Source organism: Notothenia rossii (genome assembly GCF_949606895.1).
Source record: "Notothenia rossii genome assembly, chromosome: 10".
Classification (NCBI taxonomy): domain Eukaryota; kingdom Metazoa; phylum Chordata; class Actinopteri; order Perciformes; family Nototheniidae; genus Notothenia; species Notothenia rossii.
Window position 1 is genome coordinate 50,371,481 of NC_136908.1, and position 20,643 is coordinate 50,392,123.

General features: G+C 40.9%; 3 protein-coding genes across 4 annotated transcripts; all 3 read left to right on the forward strand.

Annotated features, from left to right (window-relative positions):
- Positions 1–3,485: 3,485 nt before the first annotated feature.
- On the forward strand, positions 3,486–16,586 carry LOC307022782 (E3 ubiquitin-protein ligase TRIM35-like). Its single transcript, XM_079655674.1, is given in 15 exon segments — positions 3,486–3,567; positions 3,732–4,178; positions 4,345–4,440; positions 4,595–4,825; positions 4,918–4,940; positions 5,027–5,145; positions 5,611–6,152; positions 13,875–13,885; positions 14,783–14,865; positions 14,868–14,944; positions 15,037–15,059; positions 15,146–15,264; positions 15,724–15,761; positions 15,763–16,023; positions 16,026–16,586. Coding segments are annotated over 14 exon segments (2,292 nt in total). The 5' UTR covers positions 3,486–3,567; positions 3,732–3,755; the 3' UTR covers positions 16,272–16,586.
- Positions 8,360–12,456, forward strand: LOC307021492 (protein mono-ADP-ribosyltransferase TIPARP-like). 2 transcript variants are annotated; one of them, XM_079653657.1, is made up of 6 exons: positions 8,360–8,637; positions 9,350–10,177; positions 10,309–10,477; positions 10,582–10,769; positions 10,916–11,185; positions 11,734–12,456. In XM_079653657.1, the coding sequence occupies exons 2-6, from the start codon at positions 9,357–9,359 to the stop codon at positions 12,179–12,181; spliced, it is 1,896 nt and encodes a 631-aa protein (XP_079509783.1). In that variant the 5' UTR covers positions 8,360–8,637; positions 9,350–9,356; the 3' UTR covers positions 12,182–12,456. The 2 variants fall into 2 exon arrangements, with proteins under 2 accessions (XP_079509783.1, XP_079509784.1); XM_079653658.1 differs by lacking the exon at positions 8,360–8,637 and adding an exon at positions 8,660–8,769.
- Positions 16,587–17,159: 573 nt separating the features above from the next.
- LOC307022886 (uncharacterized protein) lies at positions 17,160–19,848 on the forward strand. The gene is made up of 4 exons (XM_079655790.1): positions 17,160–17,349; positions 18,374–19,201; positions 19,322–19,490; positions 19,595–19,848. The coding sequence occupies exon 2, from the start codon at positions 18,381–18,383 to the stop codon at positions 19,095–19,097; it is 717 nt and encodes a 238-aa protein (XP_079511916.1). The 5' UTR covers positions 17,160–17,349; positions 18,374–18,380; the 3' UTR covers positions 19,098–19,201; positions 19,322–19,490; positions 19,595–19,848.
- Positions 19,849–20,643: the final 795 nt, after the last annotated feature.

A 20,643-nucleotide genomic window follows, 5' to 3' on the forward strand; every position in this document is an offset into this window, starting at 1 on the left:
ATATGGAGAAAAAACTTGTGTTGTGTAATCATAGAGCCAATAATGAAGTGGGGACTCTGTGAAGACCTGCCTTCCAACAACATCAATCCACACAATAAAACCTCTTTCTATATGTCTTTCTCTCTCCTTCAATACTTCTTCTCACAGTCACCCATAATTCACTAGCTTTAGTTCACTTTTTAAGGTCCAGCGTAACTGCGCAGCACAGCACCGTAATAGAGGATTGATTCCATGTGGCAAATAGGCTTGTACAGGGATGAAATAAATATGAAAATGTTATGCAACACTGATAACATTTTGAATGCGCCTTTTTAGCAGCATTTAATTTTTTCTTAGTCTCAAATAAAGACTACGAAATCATCCGCTGACCGTCAAAGTGATGCTCTCAAGCCAAGAGACAGCTCTGACCATGGTCAACTCTGCTGTGTTGTTGCTATGCCTGTCCTCATTAGATTGTGAGAGATTGACGGAGCCCCCTTTCCCCTTCTCCCATCCCCTCTAGCCCCCATGAAGCTCTGCGAACACTAGCAGGGTGTGAGCAATAATGAATCACTATTAGCCTGGGTCACACTGGCTGACAACCAATTTAAAGAAGAAGACGCAGTGACATCCAGGTAAATGTTGGGCATTAAACCGATTTATCCTGAGATAGCACAATTATTTCCAAAAATAAAGACGGATAAGATAAGACAGATTACATCTTATCTGCTGATTTTTGTTTACCTCTAGTCATTTTGATGCATAGCAATCGGGACACTTCTGCATGAATATTGCACTAGAAGTTTTGTGTCTGACTTCACCTTATGTGGGTACATTCTGACATCTAGTGGTTATAAATAAGTACAACATAAGGGAAACAGTTTTGTTTTTATTACAGTATAAAAGTGGTACTATAAAATAATAATATGAGTGAAAAACAAATAAGCATAGGACATGTGTTTCATAAAGAGCATAATAACAAGCATATAAGTTCATTTTATGATGCAGAATGTCATAACATTTCACAAAGCTCTGAAACTTTTGCTCTGACCATACCATACTTATAGTGAATGTTAATGCATGGGATAAAAATATTGATGTCTGATGTAAATGACTGTGACCAGGATTTAAAGCACGTTCACTTATACACTTAACATCAACACAGTAAACGCTCCAGTGCCCAACTGAAGGGGAGCTCAGCATGCCTTAAAAAATGCTGAGTCATTTCGGTGAAGAAATTAACAACCCAACATCTGCTAGGAAATCTGAACCTCCTTTTATTATAGACAAAAATACCATCTGCATGCTTATGTATACATAACATATCGTAAAAAAAGCTTTGAGGCCATAAGTACCATCAATTTTAGAAATTAAACTTAATTAAAAGTAAGTTTTGGAAAGCTGAGTTTTATGCTCCAGTTTTTCTTGAAGGTGACAGCAGGACACAGAAGGGACTGCTCCATCAGTCTCCAGGAAGTGTTTTATTCCAGTCTATCATTAAAATCATCTTCTGCAGCTTCCGTCAGAAAGAGACTCTTGAGTCTCTGTTGCCAGTTAAAAGTATTGAAGATGTTCCTAATGAACTGTACAATTATTGCATTAAAACACAGTCATAAAATAAAGATAACATAATAAAGTTTAGTGTTTTGGAGGCTGTCCTTTGCCAACCTTTATCAGGGGATTGGCTGACAGTGGAGGGTCATTTGCTGATAAACTCACCTGCTGGCCTGTCCACACGGCGGCGTGAGTTGAAGCTTCAACGCTTCTGCCCATTCACTTTGAATGAGGTGACGTCACACTTTGCCGAACTGCATTGTGGGAGCTTCGCTTGGCTCGCGTTGCTCGTTTCACAAGTTGAGCAATGTTCAACTTTTGAAGATTCGACGGAAGCGTCAGCCAATCAAATCATATGTCAGTACAAGCTCTAGCCAATCAAACCGCGTGCTTGTGTGTCCAGGGCGGGAGATTCATGTGATTGGTTGTTGGTCGAGCTTCAGACACGCCCGCCGGCAAGCTTCAACGCCAGCGTCCATATAAAAGATATACAAATATCTATAAAAGCTAGCCGAGGGTTCTATTTCTCTTCTCCAACTGCTGACATCCACCCCGCAGTCCTTTCTTTAGATTTGCTCCCTCATATCATTAGGTTTATTACTGACATTTGTTATCTACACAACCTCCTCTTGGCACATTCCCTGAAAGAAGAAGAACAAACAACTCCCAAACGTTTGTTAGCATTAGTTAGCATTTGCCACCCTAAGCTACTGAGTGTATTGAACACCAAGCTACAAGCTCAAATGTAGCCTAAAGAAGATGCATTTCCTCTAAACACCCATTGTGAAACATTAATGAAGTTAATTGGTTTGAAGGGATACAATTGCTGCCGCCATATCTTTGTTTTCCCCATATTTCTGAAAACAGCTCTTAATTTCTTGCATTTAAATGCTAATTGGCAAGAGGATCTGTGGATGTGATAATGTTTTGTTCCCTTCCAAATAACTCAAGTGATTATAACGAGAAGGCCTGGGCTCTAATAAGACACCAGAGAGGGACAATAGGGCCGAACGAACACAGTATGTTATCAGGCCTCAGGCTTCCAAAGAAGAGCAATCAAAAATGAAGTTCAAACCACACAGTTAATTAAAATCACAGGAGCCATGTGGAGGGTACAGCGGGACTCCAAGTGGACAGGAGGAAAACTAAATATACATTTAGTCTGCACACTGATGCCTTTAAGTTGTCAAATACATTTATCATGGAGCAAGAACCCACAGTGAGCAAAATCTATTTTTCTTTGTCCTTTTTGTTGTTGTCTGGAGCACAAGAATAGCAACATGTACTGGGAAGATGTTCTGAAAAAGTTGCAAAAAACTGTGCCATAAAAGAGGTATACTGTAGGATGAAGTTCCTGGAAGAAATATTAAGAGAACTTTCCCACAACAGCAGACACTTTAAATCATCCGTTCTTTACAAAGTTTTCTTAGAATTTTTCGAAAATGTAATTCTAATTCTTAAGATCTTATTTTATTATTAGAAAGCAGTATACAAACTGCTGTGCTAGCCTTTAAATAAACATGAACATGGTAAATGAGTATGTTTAACACTGACTGTACAGGGAACCAGCATACCAAGCAAAACTGAAACTTGCAAAGTGTTTACATCGCCCATATTTGTTTTGGTTTATGGAAGTAGCTTCTACTTCTATTACAGATGTTTTACAAAAATATTTTGACTACAACATCATGTTTAATACTTTTGAGAGCCTTGTAGAGGTTTAAGTGTGCTGTATTGCAAAGCAACACATCTTGGAAAACAATCTAAAAAATATAATTGGAGTATTTTTTTAATAAAGGAAATCATGTTGTGTAGCAAAAAAAAAAGAAGTTGTCTCCTGTGCTTCATCTGGTAATCCCTACAGTGTTTTCCTTTGGGAACCATTCATTTTAACTGTAAATAACGTTAGGGCTAGTAAAGGGTTAATGCCTGCTCAGCCTCTTAGACTCCACCTCCTTTGGATGACTCATCAAAACAGGAAGCAGGAAGCTGAAGTCTAAACACGTATATCTGTCACAGGACTGTTGTTGAGAGGTATGTTTGGCTCTAACCATTTTTTAGATGAAAAGGACATTCAATCAAAGAAAGATTAGGAGTCTGTAGTGTTTATACTGTGAAGTGAATAGCTTACATAGCAAGAGATTGTGGGTATAAAGAATGTTTTCTCCTGTTTGATCTCTGCTCTACTTTCATTTCAGAGTAAACAGGAGCGACGTGTCAGAATGGCAGGCAGGCTCTCCCTCCAGGAAGTGGACCTCTCCTGTTCAATTTGCTGTGAGATCTTCAGGGACCCTGTGGTCCTCAAGTGCAGCCACAGTTTCTGTGCCCCCTGTCTGCAGCAGTACTGGACTCAGGGCACACGGAGCCGGGACTGCCCTCTGTGCAGGAGCGAGAGTGTGGATGACCCTGTGCCCAGTCTCACCCTGAAGAACCTGTGTGACTCCTACATCCAGGAGGGTGAGGGTCTGGAAGACCCAGCCGGAGAGCTGTACTCTGATCCAGGGGAGATGTGCCCCCTTCACGGGGAAAGGCTGAAACTTTTCTGCCTGCAGGACAATGAGCCTATCTGTGTGGTTTGCCACACCTCAAGGAAGCACAAACAGCACGATTTTTGCCCTGTCAGTGAGGCTGTCGTAGATGTGAAGGTAAACACCATGCCTTCAAGATCTAAAGTAGACTTAAGGTGGACTAATGATGCATGTTTGCTCCCCGAACAGCTGTTGTGTTTAAAGATGTTAGCAATCTTTTAAAGATAAACCTATTTATTTTGAACATGTATTCATATTCCCTTTCTCTTTATTATCTACTCAGGAGAAAATGAAGACTGCCCTCAGCTCAATGCATGAGAAAAAGGATGCTTTTAATAAAACGAAGAAACAATATGAGAATAGTGTGGAATGCATTCAGGTGAGTTGCTGTTTTTGTGACATTTCTGCCAACATAATTCATTTAATTAAAACAGATGCTATTTGTACCTGGGTGAAAAAAATCAACAATGCTATTTAATATATGTTCTGGTCATTTCAAAGCCATGCTAATAGGAATGTTTATTTTTGTTCAGCTTCAGGCCCGATTTGTGGAGAGGCGGACCCGAGAGGAGTTTGAAAAGCTTCACAGCTTCCTCTTAGCCGAGGAGGAAGCCAGGATGGACGCTCTGCGGGGGGAGGAAGAGCATAAGAGTCGGGAGATGATGCAAAGAATTGAAGATATAACCAGAAGCATAGAATATGTGTCTGAATCCATCCAAGTTTTAGAGGAGGAGATAGCTTCAGAGGGCATTTCTATCCTTCATGTAAGTTTGGGAGTGTTTACAATGTGAAGCAATGCATAGATAATTCCATAGAAATAGTTGATTTCTTTAAATTATTTGTCTCTTTTTTTCAGAAATGCAAGAGCACATTGGCAAGGTGAAAAAGAATCTTGCATATTTGTCTTTATTTTTATCTGCTTTCACAACAAGTCACATAGACTAACCTAAGTGTGCTCTCTGCAGAGCTGACAGCCCAATTGAAGACCCAGTCATGGCTCCCGGAGCTCTCGTCGATGTGGCCCAATATCTCGGGTCTTTAAATTTCCATGTGTGGGAGAAGATGGGGGAAATCGTAAAATACAGTGAGTCCATAATCCACCTACTTTTAGTTACTTCTTTACTCAAGTAGAAGTAAAGAAGTATGGGCTTTGAAATGTACTCAAGTTTAAAAAAGCAGCAGCCATAACTACCAACTGTTTTATAGAGTCAAGCTGGTAAATGGACCTCACTTTATATTAATAGAACACAACTTTCATTGTCATTGTCATACATACACCGATCTTTTTTTTGGTATGAAATAGGCACGCAATGACTCCAAATAATAATGATCAAGCCACCAAATGCAGATTAAAACTAAATAAACAAGCCTGTTTTGAAAATGTAAGAAGAAGAAAGTACAGATATTTGTGTTAAAAATGAAATTAGTGAAAGTAAAAAGTTGAGAGACAAATAAATAGTGGACTAAAGTACTGATGCAAGACAAATACAATACCAAAGTATTTGTACTTCACTACTTCCCACCTCTGCTGACAATGTGTTTCCTTCAGCCCCGGTGACTCTGGACCCCAACACCGCTGCCCCGTGGCTCATCCTGTCAGACGACCTGAGCAGCGTCTGTGACAGTGAAGAGAAACAGAAGATGCCCGACAACCCGGAGAGGTTTGACCCTGACACCGGGGTGCTGGGCCGCGAGAGCTTCACCTCTGGCAAGCACGCCTGGGACGTGAATGTGGGGGACAGCACGGCGTGGGTGGTCGGCTTGGCTAAAGAGTCTGTCCAGAGGAAAGAGAAAGTGTCTTCAGTGCTGAAGAATGGCTACCTGTGCGTTTACTTCTACCACAAGATGTACTTTGCAGGCACTTCTCCTCTGACAAGGCTTAACTTGAAGAGGAACCCTCAGAGGATCAGAGTGCAACTGGACTGTGACAAAGGCAGGGTGTCCTTCTACGACCCGCAAGACAATACTAACATCTACACCTTCAAGCACGCCATCACTGAGAGGGTCTTCCCTTACTTCTGGGTGGGGTGTCAGCAGTGTCCTTTAAAGGTAGAGCCGCTGGAGGTTTCTGTGAAAGCTGTTGAATACTTCTGAAAGTGCATAACTTTTACATTGTACTCAGTAAAAAAATGAATGGGGTCTTTTTGTTTTGTTTCACACAGTATTGAAACAAATGGTATAATTTCAGCACTTTATTTCCTCCCTTACAACAATGTCCTTTTCAGTTTTAAACGGTTTCCAATTGTGTACTTTGAAATATTTATTTTAAGTTGTTTCTGTAAACAATCTAACAGTGTGCCTTTTAGTTTGATGAATCAGAGTAACCCAATCTTGAATGTGCATGTCAAACTCTAAATGTTTATTTAGCCCAATTTTGTTTATATCTACAGATAAATGACAAGCACTATATGCTTTATGTGCAAATAATAATGAGGGTGCTAATCTACAATTAAATGATTTGCAAATACCACAACTTCCCTTGATTTTTGTGCAACCTGCTTAAAATTAAATTGGCAAGACAGGCAACACACATATATACAATTATTAGAGATATACCCTGTAGCATGGGCGGACTGGCCATCGGGACGTTCGGGACGAATCCCGATGGGCCGGTACTGAAGTGGGCCGGTCGGACGATGTGGGCCGGCCGGTAAGCGGAAGGGCTCGACATTAAAATGCCCGCTGGCCCGGAAGCACTATTTAGACACCCCGGGCCAGCATAACGTACTTTGCCCGCTCGGGCCACTAAAAATATTACTTTAACAAAATGGTCCTGTGGTATTGGTATTTTGACGAGCAATTTAGTTAAATTGTTTCGTTTATCAACGCTACAACAAAGCGTTTTGTGAGTCGGTTGTCGTTGTTGGGTGAAAATCAAACAGCTGTTTGCTGCGGAGCGCAGCGCGAGCAGGCTCCCGTGAGCGCGCTCCTTCACTACAGACTATTGCGCCACCTAACCATTCGCCAAAATGTTTTTAATACCAGCGGTAACCGGCCAAGCGCCGGGCAAAAAACAATCATCAAATAAAAGAAAGGAACCGGAGGAGTTAAAGGAGAGTGACAGGGAGCATGAGAAGAAGAGGGAGAGAAAGTTTCGGCCAGCTTGATCGATGGAGTTGGCTTCTAGTGGTGCAGTGACGCGTCCTAAAACCCTTATAATCTATCGATTAGATTTATGATTCGAAAATTATAAAAGTAGGGTAGACATGTGGATATTATCCGGCTGAACAAAACGTGCATTTATCAAACAGGTTTGATTTCCACAGACCTTATTTCCAGCTATTTTCCAAAACCCTGTGGAGAAATCCCATTGCTTTTTGTCGAGGGAACCAGCAGCTTACTTCCTGGTTTTAGGACGCATCACTGCACCTCTCAATATGATGCCAATATAAACAAGGTCTTCTGTCGGCTCTGTACATCAATGCCGATGCTGACAAGTAAGTGAAGAGTAGACAATATAAAGGTATTGGCTTTAGGGAAATGTCCCAGCAGTTTAGGATAATGAAAGTTCTAATCTAATCAATTACATAGCCATTACATTTCTAACTCCTAATGACAGGAAGGCAGAAAGCGCTTTATACAAATAATAATACTCATAATAATAGCAGACATTTTTTAACAATGACCACAATATCATTATTTTAATAAACCAAATATGAACAATTGAGGAAAATGAGGAAGAACTGATGATTCAAGTAGTAACAAATGTGTTAATTTTCTTCATTATTAGTCGATTTTTTTTTGGCGAATGCTCCGGGCCAGTGGTTACAATGGTGGGGCCAGTGATAATACAAGTCCACCGGCCCAAAGGCCCAGTGGCATTTTACCCTTAATGTCTACCTCTGCGGTAAGTCACCCCCCCCGTCGACAATTTACTAGCGGTATTTACTTGCGGTACCGCGGTGGGTCGGCTGTACCGAAGTGGGCCAGTCGAGAGTCCCGGGCTGATTTGTAGTCCCAGTCCGCCCCTGCCCTGTAGTTATATAAATAATAACTGTAAAATCACTCAACATTTTTGATATATCTAGATTCTACAGAATACAATAAAGCAGGAGACAAAACTGGTTTTCACAATGGGTTATTACAGTAGACTAAAATTCATGGTTAACAAATACATTTTACAATTATTGGGGATTTTTGTGTGTGTATTATTAGAGGAGAGGGTGAAACATTTTATTTTGTCTGGTGCATTTTATGATTCCAATTCACAGCCAACCTCACAGCACAATTTGCAACCTATTGGAGGCCCATAGCCTGTTGTATCCGTTTGTACGCTACGGTAACTTTCAATACGTTCAAAAAGTGGGTATACTTAATTGATACTGTTATTTGGTATTTTCACGCCAAGTTCTAGAATCACTTGACCACACCCACTGAACGGTGAAGCTTCGCACGTCGACATGTCCTCCTCTTCTTAAATCACCTAACTTTAACAAACGTTTATTTACTATTAGGCCTACCTGTAAATGTTCTGAACAAGTTTTAACATTATTTCCATAACGACTGAGTGAAGTTTATTGGGAAGCTGCTTTTTCCCAGCAAAGTTAAAAGATCATAGGCCTCAGCAGCTGTCACGGTAAGGTTAGCTAAATACACACGTGTTAATTAGCTTTCATTAGCTAGTTATAGCCGTAATGCTAGTATTGCAAGATGATTATAGCACACCATGTGTGAATAACGATAACAAGTTGTGAACGTCATGTCGTTGGTGAGAGGTTGTTAAATGTAATATATTTAAGACCTCCAGTCACCATAAAACATGTTTTCTTTGTAGTTTGATTCCTTATGCTACAATATAACCTCCACATGTTTTAGCTAAACTCACTTAGCCTTAGCCTCCACCATGTCCAAGGACTAAACAATGTTTAAAATGTAATTTTTATTAAACGTTTTCTTTAGAAATGTGAACAAGCAAAATACACTGGACATATACTCAGTGGTATAACGTTTTAAGATAATGTGATCAAGTAATGTACTTTAGTACACTTTTGAGAGACTTGTCCTTTACTTGAATGTTTCAATTTGTTGCTACTTTGTACTTCTACCTGACTTATCAGAGTTAAATCGTTTACTTTTACTTCTCAACATTTATTTAGTAACTTTAGTTAATCATGTGAAATATAATCAACACTAAAATAAGACTTTATTTAAACCTGGAGTAAAATTCTAAAAAATATCAAACCATCATTTCAGCAATAACAAAGAAACAATATATATAACATCTAAATTGTGTGACATTTAGCAATGCCCAATGCCATTGTGTCTATACCAAAATGTATTTTTTACAGGAGGGCCATGATGCCTTCATCGAGCAAAGGAAAGAAGAGAAAGTCGGCTGACAGTGTTGCAGTTTTGAAGCCCCCGTCCAAACCATCCAAAGTCACCTTCCTGAGCCCCTCTCTTGTATTACTGGAAATCCCAGATGACACCAACACCAGCCTCCCAGTGTGGGAGGCCATGAGATCCCAGCTTGTTGACATCGCCTGGACCGTCAACCCCTACAGCATCAGTGTGAATTTAACCCCTTTGACCGCTAAGCAGGGGAAGATTACAACTTCCACCCAAACTGAAAGCACTTCCACCTTAGTGCCTCCTTCCACGACTGGGCAGGCTCAGATGATGATTCAGGCTCTTTCCCCGCAGCAGGTCTTACTTTCTCTTTCCCAAAATAGCACCCAATTTCTGCTCAGCCCTCCAGGTCAACCACAGAACTCACCTTCAACCTCAACGCAGGCCACCTCCGTCATCGTTTGGCTGCCCCTCATCACCTCACCTCAGCCTAGTCTTCACCAGACCAGCACCCTTAATCAGACACAGGTCCTACCCTCCATCCCGACCCTAATACCCCCCACCAAGCAGCAGGCCTTGTCCGTAGAGCCTCCCCCCTCTCTGTTCCACACAAAGATCTCCTCTGACATCCAGATCTGTGACAACTTCCTCCTAAATGTGTGCCACGCAGGGAATATGTGTAACATGCACCACACTCCCTACCCGTTTCACTGGCAGGTGTGGTCTACGGTCAGCCACAACTGGATCAACATTCCCCATCGCTCTCAGGTCTCACTGGAGAGGCTCTACTGCGATGTCAACCAAGAGGTCATTTGCATCAAGGATGGGTGAGCAAGAGGACACGTCTTCACTTAAACTCTGAAATTGACACAATGTTCATTTCTGCAAAAAAACATGTCAAAAACGTGTTAAATGTTAATTGTGATTTACAAAGATTTTTCTTCAAACACTCCTTTAGGCATGTCAAATACCATTTGGACTTTACCTCGATGAATATGGACGACTCATGTAAATATGATCAAGTTAGACGACTGACTAACTCTGACAGTCCGATCTTGTACCCATTGTTGGCCAGTAAGTGGAAAATCTACTGGTTGGACCACTTCATCTGGAAAGAATACAGCCAGGTGAATGTTTTTATACTTTGCATTTCCATTATCGCTCCTTGGCTCTGTGCTCCTTTACTTTTACCAGCTGTTCCTTGATCATCCATTTGTTCATTTCTCTTTAGACTTTGTCCACCTTGCTGCTGAAGAAGATGAGCGAAAAGGAGCCAGAGTGCTCTTATTTTATCGGCTCACAGGAATACAAGCTGGACTTCACTTCCATGGTCCAGATCAATGTCACCACAAGGTTTTATAGAGAAGTTCGCTGCAGACCCGTCTACCGCTCCCCCCACTCCATGAAGCCTTACCTGAAGTCTGTACCCATTTTGGTCTCTTGTTTGGTCATATATATGATGACATACATTTGTAGCAACACTCAAAAACCTCAAGTGTCAAAAAAATTGTTTGTTTCAGTAAAGCCCAACAGTAATATCTTCCCTTCCTCTACTCCACACCCAGGACAGGGATCCAGAGTGACCCAGCTGAGCCTGTCAGTGATCCTCCGGGGGCCGACTTGAGCGTGGACCCTCTGAAGGAGTTCATGTCCTGGTATCCTCCGGTGTGGCGTCTGGCCTCAGAGCAGGACTTCAGCCTGGTGGAGCTTCCTGCGTGCACAGCGGCCTATCGGAGCGTCCAAAACTTCTTCCACGAGAGCCTGCCTGAGACCGAAGTGGACATCATCAGCATCCAGCAAGTGGAGAACCTCCTCCACTGGGACAAGTACCAAAGGTTCAGCTGCTGTTTATGCTCTAAAAAAAATTCCGCTTCCTACCTTAGTGACCATCAGCCACTTAGACTAAACCGAATGTTTTTTGTTTTTCGATGACTTGTTCACCTTCCGATGCTATGGTGATGTTGTGCATCTCATCTTTAATTAAAATGAAATAATATCCTTCAACAAAGAAAATAGGCCTTTACAATAGTTAAACAAATCCAAACAAGAGGCAAAACTCAAATAAAACAAAAATTGTCCTGACGGCATCTTTCTAACAGGTTGCCCATATCTGTATCTCTTAAGAGGCCGGCGCCGTGGGAAATGTAGTCTTTTATAGTCTCGACTACAGAGGTCACGATTAGGCCTTTTTTTATAAAAACCAAAGGCTGGCTCTTTCATTTGGTATAAGTTTGATCCTGTGAAATTGCTGCCCTGAGGAAACGGTGGATGGAATGTGCTTGGATATATCTGTCTATATTTACGTTTCGAGTGAAGTACAATGACAAAGGAAGTAGGAACAAAAGACACAAGCTACATTGATATATATGCGCTGTCATTACAGGCAGAAGGCGCACATGCAGAAGCATCAGGAGGTGTCTACGGAGCCTCTGGAGAGACATCTGTTCCACGGGACCAACAAAGAGGCCTCGGAGGAAATCTGCCGCACCAACTTCGACCCTCGCATAGCCGGGCTAAACGGGACGTCCTGCGGTTTTGGATCCTACTTCTCCATCTCCGCCTCCTACTCCAAGGTCTATTCAGCCGTAGCGCGGCCCAACGGGGTCCGCCACATGTTCCTGGTCAAAGTGCTGGTGGGGAACGTGACTGAGGGAATGCCCAACTACCGCCGGCCGCCGCCAATCAAGTCCAAGACGAGGCCGATCGGTCGCTACGACACCTGCGTGGACGACGTGAAAAACCCCACCATGTTTGTCGTTTTTGACAGCTGTCAGTGCTACCCATACTACCTCATCAAGTACAAAGAACTAACCGATGAGATTGAAATTTGACGCCTTAAGAGCAGAGGAGTTTGTTGATCGTTCAGACATTAACAGTGTTAAAGGTGTCCAGTTGAGCTGAAAGTTATCAGTTGTTCGCTCAGAGACTAAATGTACAATGTATCAATTATGTGCAATTTACTTGAAGACATGGAAGCAGAAGGTTCACAATTACAAAGCACTTTAAAAAGGTCTTTATTTTGGTTATTTAAATGTTTTTATATCGATGGAAATAAGTAATTTTTGTTTTTCTCTCGAAAGTGAAAATAAATTGTTCACTGAATACATTCATCTCTCTCTCTGTATTTCACCATGATTTTCAGGTTTGATCGTCCATTGTTAAATCTTCACCTGTTCCAATACAGCCGTATATCTGATTGTATGTTTTTCAAAAGTTAAACTGGAATGTGCATCACAAAAGTCTCTTGCATGATATATTTCAAAATATTTTCTATAATTTATTTCCTCTTTAAAACTTCATTGCACACAAAATGACAAAACTATTTTCATAAGTTCCTGGCACACAATTGAAAATATTTGTATTATTAATTTCTTTAAAACAGGTTATTTTTTGGGGATTTCTGATCAAGAAACAACATTTTCAAATTAGATCTAAACCTGACAAGCCCTAAACATATGTTCTGTTTCAGATTAGACTGATTAAAGTAACTGTGAGTTAGATATGTCCTTAAAAATACATGTACTATACAGATGTTTTCAGGTTCATTTTAAACATTACAGTACAGATGTAAGGGACATTTAATGATGATGTAAAGGATGCCAGCTTTAATCGATTTCCCTTAAGTATCCCTTAAAATGTAAAGGGTAAGACATTGAGATGAAGAGCCACTGGCAGTTATATTTTAGACACTTCTATGCAGATACAATTTAATGTGGGCTGTACAAAATTGCCTCCAACTCTATCTTAACTCAATAAAATCTGTGCACCAATGAAAATATAAGATCTGTGTAGTGTATTAATGCATACATTATTTTAAAAATCCATGTCTTGAAAGGACATTTAGTATTTTATGTTGTTTAAAAACGGATTAAAAAGAGGGTATTGTACAAACAGTATGTTAATGCTTCCTCTTTAAATGTGCAATTCTGCGTTTATGTTATTTTTTCAATGATAATCCAACGTGTTATAACAAAGAAAAATTACAGTCACAAGATAGAAATGACACATATTCGCAAAAAAAACTAAAACAAAAACCGTAAGGCAGGCACGAGAAGTTGACAAACTGAGAGGAGAATAGAGTCAAAATGAGTTATATTAAATCATGGAGCCACATTTAAAGATGTAAATAACATTGAAATGCTGGCTTTGATGCAAAACTGAATTTTGCTTTCTTATTCCCTTATCACTAAATAACTAACGTTTGGCCTGAGGGTGGCGCCAAAGAAAAGGCCATGTTTTTGTAATTCAAAATGGTTTACACTGTTGAGTAACATCTCAGACATCGCCATCTTTTGAGCAACGACAGAGTGAAATCAAAGGAAGGCAACAGAAAAAAGCTGTCTGACAAGATATGAAAGTGTTTTCTGCTCTTTCTTTTCCCTTTTAATACGTGTGCACATACACACAGCTAAACTGATCACCCTAACCCTAAAATGGAACCAAGACTGTTGTTGGATCGCCAAAAGTCTCTGATAGGTATCCTCTTTATCAGTCTCGTATCTGTGTGAATTCTGCGTGAACCAGCTCTCTGTGATGTAAGCTGTCGGCTTCCAAACAGCCCCTAGAGAAGAGTTTGAGGGAAGGACAGGAAATGTGGTGATGTGGAATTAAAACTGGAGCGTTACTCGCAGGCCAACTTGCTGTCAAAGCTCGACAGGCCAATTGCGATTGCGAAGGCATGCAGCACAACTCACTTGTTTCTTTAACATGTTTATTAGAAGCAGCATAGTTGAGTTTGGCGTCTAGGCTCGGGTCTCATCACTCCACAGATATACACGTACATAGCACGATGAGTTAGGGCTGCTCGATTATGGCAAAAATCATAATCTCGATTATTTGGGGCAATAATTGTAATTGCGATTGTTAAATGCGATTATTCATTGACTTTGAAAACATCCATTTATTGTACTTTAAAACACATACAAATAATAATTGGAACTTTTTAACCGTTCAGGGTAGTCAACTGAAAAACCAATACAAAATAAAATAAATTATACATTCATATTGTAGCGACCCTGTATAGGAGGCTGAGGGTGTCACTCAGGCATCCTCCGTCTATTGGTCAATCACAGAGCTGCACAGGATGCTGGTCTAGGTGCGGGCCTGTGGTTGGGGGAGCGGACTGGGGAGGGCGGGGAGGTTGTGACGTAGACACTGGTATATATAGGTGTGTGTGTGTGGGAATTATAGTTGTGTAAGGTGGAAACCCCAAGCTGTACCTGTACCTGTACCTGTATTCCTATAAGCCAAGAAGAGTTATTAAAGCCTAATAACTTGAAGCCTGTTTCCGACTCCATCTGTGAACGTTACAATATCTACATTTAAATAAATACTATCAAAATAATAATTACCGTTTACAGTTTGAAAAGCTTCACAGCTTCCTCTTATTCAATCTTTATTTCAGACTCAAGGTCCATATCACATACAAAAAGACAAGAGGAGGAGGAAGCCAGGATGGACGCTCTGCGGGGGGAGGAAGAGCATAAGAGTCGAGAGATGATGCAAAGAATTGAAGAAATAAGCTAGAATATGTGTCTGAATCCATCCAAGTTTTAGAGGAGGAGATAGCTTCAGAGGGCATTTCTATCCTTCATGTAAGTTTGGTAGTGTTTACAATGTGAAGCAATGCATAGATAATTCCATAGAAATATTTTATTTCTTTAAATTATTTGTCTCTTTTTTTCAGAAATGCAAGAGCACATTGGCAAGGTGAAAAAGAATCTTGCATATTTGTCTTTATTTTTCTCTGCTTTCACAACAAGTCACATAGACTAACCTAAGTGTGCTCTCTGCAGAGCTGACAGACCAATTGAAGAACTAGTCATGTCTCCCGGAGCACTCGTCGATGTGGCCCAATATCTCGGGTCTTTACATTTCCATGTGTGGGAGAAGATGGGGGAAATCGTCAAATACAGTAAGTCCATAATCCACCTACTTTTAGTTACTTCTTTAGTAAAGTAAAGAAGTATGGGCTTTGAAATGTACTCAAGTTTAAGTTTAAAAAAGCAGCAGCCATAACTACCAACTGTTTTATAGAGTCAAGCTGGTAAATGGACCTCACTTTATATTAATAGAACACAACTTTCATTGTCCTACATACACCGATCGTGTTTTCTGTATGAAATAGGCACGCAATGACTCCAAATAATAATGATCAAGCCACCAAATTAAAATTAAAACTGAATAAACAAGCCTGTTTCGAAAATGTAAGAAGAAGAAAGTACAGATATTTGTGTTAAAAATGAAAGTAGTGAAAGTAAAAAGTTGACAGACAAATAAATAGTGGAGTAAAGTACTGATGCAAGACAAATACAATACCAAAGTATTTATACTTCACTACTTCCCACCTCTGCTGGAAACGTGTTTCCTTCAGCCCCGGTGACTCTGGACCCCAACACCGCTGCCCCGGTGACTCATCCTGTCAGACGACCTGAGCAGCGTCTGTGACAGTGAAGAGAAACAGAAGATGCCCGACAACCCGGAGAGGTTTGACCCTGACACCGGGGTGCTGGGCCGCGAGAGCTTCACCTCTGGCAAGCACGCCTGGGACGTGAATGTGGGGGACAGCACGGCGTGGGTGGTCGGCTTGGCTAAAGAGTCTGTCCAGAGGAAAGAGAAAGTGTCTTCAGTGCTGAAGAACGGCTACCTGTGCGTTTACTTTTACCACAAGATGTAGTTTTTGCAGGCACTTCTCCTCTGACAAGGCTTAACTTGAAGAGGAACCCTCAGAGGATCAGAGTGCAACTGGACTGTGACAAAGGCAGGGTGTCCTTCTACGACCCGCAAGACAATACTAACATCTACACCTTCAAGCACGCCATCAATGAGAGGGTCTTCCCTTACTTCTGGGTGGGGTGTCAGCAGTGTCCTTTAAAGGTGGAGCCGCTGGAGGTTTCTGTGAAAGCTGTTGAATACTTCTGAAAGTGCATAACTTTTACATTGTACTCAGTAAAAAAATGAATGGGGTCTTTTTGTTTTGTTTCACACAGTATTGAAACAAATGGCATAATTTCAGCACTTTATTTCCTCCCTCACAACAATATCCTTATTGTTTTTCATTTTTAAACGGTTTCCAATTGTGCACTTTGAAATATTTATTTTAAGTTGTTTCTGTAAACAATCTAACAGTGTGCCTTTTAGTTGGATGAAACAGAGTAACCCAATCTTGAATGTGCATGTCAAACTCTAAATGTTTATTTAGCCCAATGTTGTTTATATCTACAGATAAATGACAAGCACTATATGCTTTATGTGCAAATGCTAATGAGGGTGCTAATCTACAATTAAATGATTTGCAAATACCACAACTTCCCTTGATTTTTGTGCAACCTGCTTAAAAAAAAATTGGCAGGACATGCAACACACATATAATATATACAATTATTACAGATATACCCTGTAGTTATATAAATAATAACTGTAAAATCACTCAACATTTTTGATATATCTAGATTCTACAGAATACAATAAAGCAGGAGACAAAACTGGTTTTCACAATGGGTTATTACAGTAGACTAAAATTCATGGTTAACAAATACATTTTACAATTATTGGGGATTTTTGTGTGTGTATTATTAGAGGAGAGGATGAAACATTTTATTTTGGCTGGTGCATTTTATGATTCCAATTCACAGCCAACCTCACAGCACAATTTGCAACCTATTGGAGGCCCATAGCCTGTTGTATCCGTTTGTACGCTACAGTAACTTTCAATACGTTCAAAAAGTGGGTATACTTAATTGATACTGTTATTTGGTATTTTCACGCCAAGTTCTAGAATCACTTGACCACACCCACTGAACAGTGAAGCTTGGCACGTCGACATGTCCTCCTCTTCTTAAATCACCTAACTTTAACAAACGTTTATTTACTATTAGTCCTACCTGTAAATGATCTGAACAAGATTTAACATTATTTCCATAACGACTGAGTGAAGTTTATTGGGAAGCTGCTTTTTCCCAGCAAAGTTAAAAGATCATAGGCCTCAGCAGGTGTCACGGTAAGGTTAGCTAAATACACACGTGTTAATTAGCTTTCATTAGCTAGTTATAGCCGTAATGCTAGTAGTGCAAGATGATTATAGCCCGGGCCGGCCCTCGTTATAGGCAGTATAGGCGAATGCTAAGGGCGCATCAACCCATAGGGGGCGCCAAAAATTTAAAACAATTAATTAAAAAAAAGTTAGAAATTTAAATAATATATTTTTTAAAATTTCATAACACAATTTCCCGATTTTGGATCAACAAAGTACATCTTATTATCTTATACTAACAGAACTAACAGAACTACGCCTATTGTGTCATAGTGAGTGTCTGCATTTGGGGGGCGGGGAGGCGCCAGCTAAAATCTTACCTAGGGCAGTAAATTGGTCAGGGCCGGCCCTGATTATAGCACACCATGTGTGAATAACGATAACAAGTTGTGAACGTCATGTCGTTGGTGAGAGGTTGTTAAATGTAATACATATATTTAAGACCTCCAGTCACCATAAAACATGTTTTCTTTGTAGTTTGATTCCTTATGCTACAATATAACCTCCACATGTTTTAGCTAAACTCACTTAGCCTTAGCCTCCACCATGTCCAAGGACTAAACAATGTTTAAAATGTAATTTTTATTAAACGTTTTCTTTAGAAATGTGAACAAGCAAAATAAACTGGACATATACTCAGTGGTATAACGTTTTAAGATAATGTGAACAAGTAATGTACTTTAGTACACTTTTGAGAGACTTGTACTTTACTTGAGTATTTCAATTTGTTGCTACTTTGTACTTCTACCTGACTTATCAGAGTTAAATCGTTTACTTTTACTTCTCAACATTTATGTAGTAACTTTAGTTAATCATGTGAAATATAATCAACACTAAAATAAGACTTTATTTAAACCTGGAGTAAAATTCTCAAAAATATCAAACCATCATTTCAGCAATAACAAAGAAACAATATATATAACATCTAAATTGTGTCACATATAGCAATGCCCAATGCCATTGTGTCTATACCAAAATGTATTTTTTACAGGAGGACCATGATGCCTTCATCGAGCAAAGGAAAGAAGAGAAAGTCGGCTGACAGTGTTGCAGTTTTGAAGCCCCCGTCCAAACCATCCAAAGTCACCTTCCTGAGCCCCTCTCTTGTATTACTGGAAATCCCAGTTGACACCAACACCAGCCTCCCAGTGTGGGAGGCCATGAGATCCCAGCTTGTTGACATCGCCTGGACCGTCAACCCCTACAGCATCAGTGTGAATTTAACCCCTTTGACCGCTAAGCAGGGGAAGATTACAACTTCCACCCAAACTGAAAGCACTTCCACCTTAGTGCCTCCTTCCACGACTGGGCAGGCTCAGATGATGATTCAGGCTCTTTCCCCGCAGCAGGTCTTACTTTCTCTTTCCCAAAATAGCACCCAATTTCTGCCCAGCCCTCCAGGTCAACCAAAGAACTCACCTTCAACCTCAACGCAGGGCACCTCCGTCATCGTTTGCCTGCCCCTCATCACCTCACCTCAGCCTAGTCTTCACCAGACCAGCACCCTTAATCAGACACAGGTCCTACCCTCCATCCCGACCCTAATACCCCCCACCAAGCAGCAGGTCTTGTCCGTAGAACCTCCCCCCTCTCTGTTCCACACAAAGATCTCCTCTGACATCCAGATCTGTGACAACTTCCTCCTAAATGTGTGCCACGTAGGGAATATGTGTAACATGCACCACACTCACTACCCGTTTCACTGGCAGCTGTAGTGTCCGGTCAGCCAGAACTGGATCAACATTCCCCATCGCTCTCAGGTCTCACTGGAGAGGCTCTACTGCGATGTCAACCAAGAGGTCATTTGCATCAAGGATGGGTGAGCAAGAGGACACGTCTTCACTTAAACTCTGAAAATGACACAATGTTCATTTCTGCAAAAAAACGTGTTAAATGTTAATTGTGATTTACAAAGATTTTTCTTCAAACACTCCTTTAGGCATGTCAAATACCATTTGGACTTTACCTCGATGAATATGGACGACTCATGTAAATATGATCAAGTTAGACGACTGACTAACTCTGACAGTCCGATCTTGTACCCATTGTTGGCCAGTAAGTGGAAAATCTACTGGTTGGACCACTTCATCTGGAAAGAATACAGCCAGGTGAATGTTTTTATACTTTGCATTTCCATTATCGCTCCTTGGCTCTGTGCTCCTTTACTTTTACCAGCTGTTCCTTGATCATCCATTTGTTCATTTCTCTTTAGACTTTGTCCACCTTGCTGCTGAAGAAGATGAGCGAAAAGGAGCCAGAGTGCTCTTATTTTATCGGCTCACAGGAATACAAGCTGGACTTCACTTCCATGGTCCAGATCAATGTCACCAAAAGGTTTTATAGAGAAGTTTGCTGCAGACCCGTCTACCGCTCCCCCCACTCCATGAAGTCTTACCTGAAGTCTGTACCCATTTTGATCTTTTGCTTGGTCATTATACTGTATATGATGACATACATTTGTAGCAACACTCAAAAACCTCAAGTGTCAAAAAAAGTGTTTGTTTCAGTAAAGCCCAACAGTAATATCCTCCCTTCCTCTACTCCACGCCCAGGACAGGGATCCAGAGTAACCCAGCTGAGCCTGTCAGTGATCCTCCGGGGGCCGACTTTAGCGCCGTAGACCCTCTGAAGAAGTGCAGGTCCTGGTATCCTCCGGTGTGGCGTCTGGCCTCAGAGCAGGACTTCAGCCTGGTGGAGCTTCCTGCGTGCACAGCGGCCTATCGGAGCGTCCAAAACTTCTTCCACGAGAGCCTGCCTGAGACCGAAGTGGACATCATCAGCATCCAGCAAGTGGAGAACCTCCTCCACTGGGACAAGTACCAAAGGTTCAGCTGCTGTTTATGCTCTAAAAAACATTCCGCTTCCTTCCTTAGTGACCATCAGCCACTTAGACGCCCTAAACAGACTATTTTTAGTTTTCCTATGACTTTTTCACCTTCCGATGCTATGGTGATGTTGTGCATCTCATCTTTAATTAAAATGAAATAATATCCTTCAACAAAGAAAATAGGCCTTTACAATAGTTAAACAAATCCAAACAAGAGGCAAAACTCAAATAAAATAAAAACTGTCCTGACGGCATCTTTCTAACAGGTTGCCCATATCTGTATCTCTTAAGAGGCTGGCGCCGTGGGAAATGTAGTCTTTTATAGTCTCGACTACAGAGGTCACGATTAGATGAAAATATTTGGCCTTTTTTTATAACAACCAAAGGCTGGCTCTTTCATTTGGTATAAGTGTGATCCTGTGAAATTGCTCCCC